This window comes from Diachasmimorpha longicaudata, chromosome 6, assembly GCF_034640455.1.
Source record: "Diachasmimorpha longicaudata isolate KC_UGA_2023 chromosome 6, iyDiaLong2, whole genome shotgun sequence".
Lineage (NCBI taxonomy): Eukaryota > Metazoa > Arthropoda > Insecta > Hymenoptera > Braconidae > Diachasmimorpha > Diachasmimorpha longicaudata.
In genome coordinates, this window is record NC_087230.1 from 4,517,421 (window position 1) to 4,524,916 (window position 7,496).

General features: G+C 33.0%; 1 protein-coding gene across 2 annotated transcripts; it reads right to left on the reverse strand.

The window, feature by feature from the left end:
* Window positions 1-2,694: 2,694 nt before the first annotated feature.
* On the reverse strand, window positions 2,695-5,786 carry LOC135163981 (uncharacterized). 2 transcript variants are annotated; one of them, XM_064123890.1, is made up of 5 exons: window positions 5,493-5,786; window positions 5,203-5,371; window positions 4,796-4,859; window positions 4,115-4,686; window positions 2,695-3,868 (listed from the first exon to the last, which is right to left on the reverse strand). In XM_064123890.1, the coding sequence occupies exons 1-4, from the start codon at window positions 5,561-5,563 to the stop codon at window positions 4,658-4,660; spliced, it is 333 nt and encodes a 110-aa protein (XP_063979960.1). In that variant the 5' UTR covers window positions 5,564-5,786; the 3' UTR covers window positions 2,695-3,868; window positions 4,115-4,657. The 2 variants fall into 2 exon arrangements, with proteins under 2 accessions (XP_063979960.1, XP_063979959.1); XM_064123889.1 differs by lacking the exon at window positions 4,796-4,859 and having other exon boundaries at window positions 2,699-3,868; window positions 4,115-4,239; window positions 4,424-4,686.
* Window positions 5,787-7,496: the final 1,710 nt, after the last annotated feature.

The window sequence follows — 7,496 nt, forward strand, 5'->3', positions numbered from 1 at the left end:
AAGATTTAACATAAAAAAATCGTTTCAAATTTGTTTACGTTTAATACAACATTCTAAACTGTTTTATTTTTGAGTTAATATCAGATTTGCAAATACAACTCGCACAAAATATCTGGAAAACTCTGAAAAACTTTAAATATCCTCAACTTGGTCAGCTGATAATTTTTAAATTCAATTTCGTCCGAAACTTCTAGAAAAAAAAATCCATCAATTAAACAACTGTTTTATGAATAATCTCCGAAATAACCAACATATTTATAGACCTCGTCCACCCCAAAATTCCCGGAATACACGAGTATATAAATATTGCAAGAAATAAAGCCCACTGACAAGATGAAACTCATGTTAATAAATTATGAAAAATCCTATCGTTGTCTAACGTAAACTTTAACGCAGCTGTCGAACGAGGGTACTTCCTGCATGATAGTGAGTATTGATCTGTTGACACAGGTAGATAATCCACCGCATGTCGCATGAAAGAAAAATAACTCAAGCGAGGAGAGTTAAATAATATCAACAAATGCAAAAAAAAATATCCAGTTTCGATGTTCTTCAGTATTCGAGTGTTTACAGTTAATGACATTAACAATGTTTTGGAAAATTTAATGAATCTCCTCACCCCAGTGGCAACGATACTCTAACACTAGAAGAGGACTAACCACAACAACAATGAAGGTATCACTGAGCGATTAAAAATGGACAGGTTTACGATTTAATTCACGATTAATTATGCATTTTTCACGGTCGAACTCACCCCTATGATTTAATGTCACTCTTCACGGAACTATTTACATATTTTTACTCCTCTGTGTGCGTGTATCTGCGTCATGAGTATTCACTTTCGTTCCATTAGTACATTGTTAAATAAATGAGGATTAATACGTGCACTATTGCTCAGTATATTGAATTTTTGATTTGATGTTTCCTGATGAGTTTTTTTGGATATCGAGGAGTCCTTGGGAACTGCGGAAAATATGTAAATTATTTGTTTACTTTGATTGATATTCCTGATAAAAATTTGAAAATTGGTCTGCATGAGTTGGTCAGTGAGAGATTAATAGTGAAGTAGAGAATTGTTAACTTGTACTGGTGGAAGGAAGAATAAATCAGTGAAATTTTCGGAACATTTTTCGGGATTTTCTGTCATTAAAAATTGAAATTCACAAGTGAAATCAGTGGAAACTAATTTTTAGAAAAATTCTTGTAAATATATTCTTAAATATTCAGTTACTCACATTATTCGGGAAAAAAAACCGTTTGGTAGTTCCAAGATTAATTGAATTGGATAACTAAACGATTTTTCCTTTAAATCGATATTTATTAATCTTTTCCTAAAAATTTTGCTCGTTAAAAAATCCAAACAGTCCCAAATTTTCATTGAATCTAAATTATTCTTCGTCTCATAAATTATTTCTTGCAGAAAAAATTAAACGTCAAAGTCAACCTTGAGTTTCATTCGAACTTTTCTTCAGCTCAAATGAATGTTTGCATTTTTTTAATACAAAAATCATTGTTTATGAGTTATTCCTTGGAAGTACAAAAAAATTTCTGTATCTGTTGATGAGATAATTATTTGAAACAAACGAGTGAATGTCATATTATAATTCACTCTCCAACATCATTCCTTTAAAAAATACAGATATGATAATTCAAAATTGTAAATAAATAATTAAGTTTATAAATATTTCCCCAATAATTGCAGAAATAACTGACCAAATACCGAATAAACTACCGATCCAATCGTCCCAAAAATATTCTCGTCATCAAGATAATCTCACCATCGTCAACAAATTAAATTTCTCCCCCACTTCACTAGTAAAATCAACTCTCGCTCTAATTACCCCTTAATTGTACATCATAATCACGCTAATGAACCCTAAAAATATAAATTGAAATGCTGAATGAACCTTCAGTATCCGCGCCGAGAAATTCCCTCTGACAATGAAACAGATAATTTGATTATCAGTGCAGTTGGATTAATTAATCTCATCATAACAACTACGAGTATTCAATAATTTTATCAGAATGCAGATAACTACGAACAGTGACAACAAACTACTGAATTCTCCCGTCTTTAATTAATTAATCATGGACACTGAGTGGTTAATCAATTAATTAACGTCGAAATGACTGGCTAGGAGGAGTACAGTTACGGCTTTTGGTGTTCACTTACAGTTCAATTACATCATTGTATACATTGTGTTAAAATTCACCTTTTAATGTTCAATTTTCACCATTTGCAAGCAATAAAACTAGGTCAGTGGCATCCGCAATTTGAAAAAACATTTTTTTCCCCTTATTTTCATCTCTCTTTTATTACAAATAACGTAATTACGTGGATTACGTATATTATTTGATTAACTTGTACAGGTCAATCGGGACTTTGACGTTTGCTTCATTATTTTTTTGCAATTAATGCTTTTTTTTTGTGAGTAACATAGAACACTGGATTACATTGTTAATTTCGAGCTAATTGGGTGGGTTACACTTTATAATTAATATTATACTTTGATAAATGGGTGTACTTATTCCTTCATTCATCGTCAATCTTCATCATTCCTTCTCGACATCAGAAAACATCGTAACATGTCTGAACACTCGACCAATTTATTTTTATAAATCGGTTTATGACAAATGCGCGACAACTTCAGGTCTTTCTCACACTTCTTTTTAATAAAACGAGATCGTCCGCGCGTGCTACGCACGCGCCATCTTTTCCAAATCATAAGAATTGAAAACTCTAGAAAATGAATGCTCTTATTCTATCTTCGAAGTTAAAATTAAAACTCATGGAAAAAGACAATTGGGAAAATCTTAATATATTTCGATTGCTCTAAGATTGCATATACTATACAGTGCGAGGCAGCATACGGTATACAGAATCGAGAACATTTCCGCAAATTCGAGATTTAGCTATAATAGCGACAGCAATCAGTCAAGTCAGGAAGAGGGCGTTCTTAGTCTCATAATAATCTAATCTAATAATTAAAGATTTTCTAATTATTTGTGAACATCAAATTATGCGATTGAGATTATTTATTCCCTTCACATAACCAAGAACATCGCTGCTTGCGAATTTTTTTTCGTGAGTAGTAGTGCAGGAGACATTGTTGCCGCACTAAGGTGTATACCTGCGACTTACAACCGTAGGGAAGGTTCAAACTGAATGTCTGCAAAAAAATCGCGTTTTAAATTTTTATTAATGAAACCATTAACTCCAAACCTATGCCACTTGCGTTCAATAAACATTTACAGGAGTGGGACGGATTTTGAAATGAAAACAAAAATAATGTTCCAACAATTATAATTGACATTACAACATATGTTAAGAACTATGAACAAACATTAACATGAATACATCCTTTGTATCACTTATCTGTGATTCCGGAGAGCTTTATCTACTTTAATCATAAAATTAATTAGTCTTCAGTTTTCTCTGTTATATATAAAAAATACAAATGTTTAGTAATACTTTTTCTTCAAAAACAGGGCCATATATTGAAATAAATTCTGAATAAATACTAATGTTCATGAATAGATTATTATAATTCCATCTGTTTTGGTTGTTAAAGCTAAATGAGTATTAACGTTACTGCTATGAAGTTGGCAGTCTTTAAAAGTAAAAAATCAGATTCTTAAAGAGCTCAAGCTTGTCAATGTTTCATTTTTGTGTAAAAAAATAACAGTATTAAACTTGTTATAGAATTCAATTTTTGCGTAAAAAAATAACAGTGTTAAACTTGTTATAGAACTCAATTTTTGTGTGAAAAAATAACAGTTTAGAACTTGTTATAGAAAAAATTTTCAATTTTGCAATTGAACTTCCAGAGTAAATAGCCCGTCATTAAAGCTATTCAGCTTTCAGTTTCTGAAACAAAAAAGATTATCTGTTCTTAATAACTGTTTAATGAATGATTCAATGCATTTTCATTTATATTTCCATAGAAAATTTTTTTTATTAATGTTCTAATGAAAATATTATACTGAATTCTGCTTGAAACTAAGCCAACATTAGATGAAAATATTGCAATATTCTCTTGCATTGAAGGGAGAATAGTGAAAAATTAAAAGTAATTAAATTTGGATAACCATAACCATTAATAAAAAAAAGTACCTTATTCGCGACGTCCATCGCCTCTCCAGATGCAGATTCAGCTGCCCCTCGTTTGAGAATGAGAGGAGGTGCTTCGACAGCATCATCCAACTCATCTTCATTGAGGGCTACATCCTCAGTCAGGACTGCAATGTCATCCATGCTGTTAATATTCAGAACAAAACCATCCCCACGACAATCAACTCGACCTTTAATGGTCATTTTGATTCCCTCGATCAAATCTTCTCTCGGGATGTATGTTACCACATGAATGGTCATGCGATGAACCCTTGTACAAAACATGCCAGATCCATAACTCGAACCACTTACCATGGTAATGCTTCTGAATGGCTCTTTGAGCCATCCAGTGATCTGGACTGGCCCGCGAGCAGCACAAACGTTCTCCATCTCAATTTTTTATATGAGATGACCTTCGACCTTCCATTGTCAGCTCCATTCGTAATGTTAAATGTGCCAAAGATGTCGAAAGTGCTCCTACGTGCAAATTGAAATTCTTTGTCGCTCACAGTGTCCGTTGATCGCCGATACTGTGGATTGGCCGCTTTAATAATCCCTCCAGTGATTTTTATTATCTAAAAAGTAAAATTTCAAATTTTTCATATATTCTCATAGATATTCATACAGATATTCGCATAGATATTCATATAGATATTCATTTTGTTTCCAAAACAGAAAACTGACCTAGAAAACTGAACTGGGCATTTATGTTATTTATTCGTTGATATTTTTTTTCCCTCAAGGTTCCCTACAAATAAATAACGTACGTTCTTACGTTCATTTGTTTGCAACGAACCTATCGGGAAATATTCGATAATTTCGGAGCTCTTGTGGTATTATATGCGATAATTTTTTCATAATTCTGCGGGTAGGCTATATATAAAAAAAACAAACGATAACTTAACCAAATAAACCTCTCTTCATTTCATGGCACAATTCTCTTTGCCGAAATTTGGATAGGAAAAATAATCTCCTGAATACCACTCGAGCTTCAACATTATCGAGTATTTCCCTCTAGGTTCCCTACCACTCTTGTGGTATTATATGTGACAATTTCACTTTTTTTCTTTTTGAATGGAAATCACCTGTACCTGATACATCTTGATCTCATCCTTGTATTTGAGAGCATCATCCCCCGAGCAAAGTATGCGAACCCTTCTGCCATCATTGTTATTTAAAATGCACTTGTAAATCCACTTAGATGGAGACTTTGGCAACTCTCTCAGGCCTTCAATGCAGTCGACGTAGCCGATGATTTTCCTAAGAAAAAAAAAATGAAATTACTCTCCGAACACGTGTCAATGATAGGTTATGATGATTGAATGCATAATAAATTTTTGAAATATGTTCATTTTTTAAAAATAATAATAGGAATACTTACATGAGTGTAGCTGCAACATTGAAATGATCAATGGCTCTGTTGGTCGTATATTTAATAGGTGGAGATGTCATGATGTTTCACGATTATAAATTATCTCCTTTTTATAATAGGATAAAAACACTCAAACACGTTGCCAAATGTGATGGTTTTTACCGGTTCATTTGTTCCAGCCCAATGTGCGACTAATATAATCGACAGATGTCGCTTCGGTTTCTGTCTTACGCTTACGCATTTTCGAGATATTTCTTCGAGAAATATCGATATCGATCTGTACACGGGTCTCCTTTTTATAATAGGAATAAATTAAATCACGGCGTCAGAAGACTAGAGTTTTTTTTAACAACGTTTGAATCTCGATAAACATCTCAAATATTTCATAATTTGTCCCCTTGGTTTAATCCCTCAGTTTCTTTGATTTTATTCTTCACTTGGAGACTCGATTTATCGATACTTTTTTTTTTTTAATATTCGTGAATAGCGATGACTAAACAATGATGAATTAACAATTTGGAGGCGGTTAAGGAGGACTTGTCAATCGATTTATGGGGTTTGGGTGGATAAGGGTTGCAAATAGATCACGAGAAACTCGAGTCTCAACTGAATTGAAAATGGATCAATCGATTTTTCCCATTCATTCATCTTTTAATGGCTTTTTTCGGAGGGTTGTAAGAAAGCGATTGCGAAGATCACAGTCTGTTGCGTAACAATGAGTGCGTGCATCATGTGTATCATTGTTCATCAAATTTTATGACTCGATTCAATATTTCACGGGCTTGTTCATCATGAAGGGCCGCTATAGGTTTTTTTGCTGGATGCGAACATCTGATAGGATATTATTGTTAAATCTGATTTATTGAAAATCCAAATTAGTGGAAAATTCGGGATAGACGAATCAATATTACGGACTTTTCGCTCATTTTTTTTCTCTGTAAATTTATTTATTTGGGTATTGATTTTTAGATTAAACGGTTGATTTGAACGATGAATTGTTCATTTTTTCGAGATCAATATCCAGTTTTACGGAATTTATTGATATTTTTAATGGATTTTTCCACTAAAAATGGAGGGGGAAAAATTTTCAAGATTGACAATTGTTAAAATTTTTTAGTTCTACTGATTTTTTTTTATAGTTAAGAAAACTTATTTTTGTAGGAAACGGACATGTCCAGGATTTTCAATAAATCGTTAACTTTTATAAATACCCCATGACATAAAATCATTGTTATACTACCCTTATATTTTGCGGATGAATATAACAATGATAATGTCAATGAAATCAACAAATCATTTGTTAATCAAGTACTTGAACGAAATAATAAATAATTAACATTGTAAAACGAAGTAAGTGAACTTATCTCCAACTTCGTATTCCGATAAATATCCCAAAAATTACGAGAAATGGCGCAATTTTTATAATGACCTTTTTTACAGAAAAAAGTAAGTTCTACAATAAAGTTAACACAAAAATTTTTCCATCTCCTCTAGATTTCAAAATACTTATCAAAAACCAATGCTGAACATGTGTTAACTTTTCTCGTTTCACCACTTCACTCAAACTTGCCACCTCTCACCGGTTTTACAAGTGAAAAAGCCGTATCCCATCATTTTCCCTCACTCAATAATCCCCATCAAGCAATTCCATCCACCAAAAAAAACTCCCGCAACAGCCCCATCCCCAGCTGAACGTAAACAAACCCCTTCCCGTATCACAACGTCGCATATCAACCGTGAAAAAACCGTGAAAAAAATCCCCAAAATCAAGGAGAAAGCAATCTGTCCTGCACGCCCCCCTCCCTCCCCTTTCCCCAACATTCAATTCAACAAACGCGTAACCTCCGTTAATTTGTTACCAACATGAGCAAAACGCAGTCAATGAAAAAATACGTACAAACACTCTAGATAATACAGTACAATAATTCTTACGTTTACAATCGATAAATTGTTATTCTCAATGATTTTCCATCGTTTGATCCTTCCGCGTCGGACGATTATTCACCGAGTCGC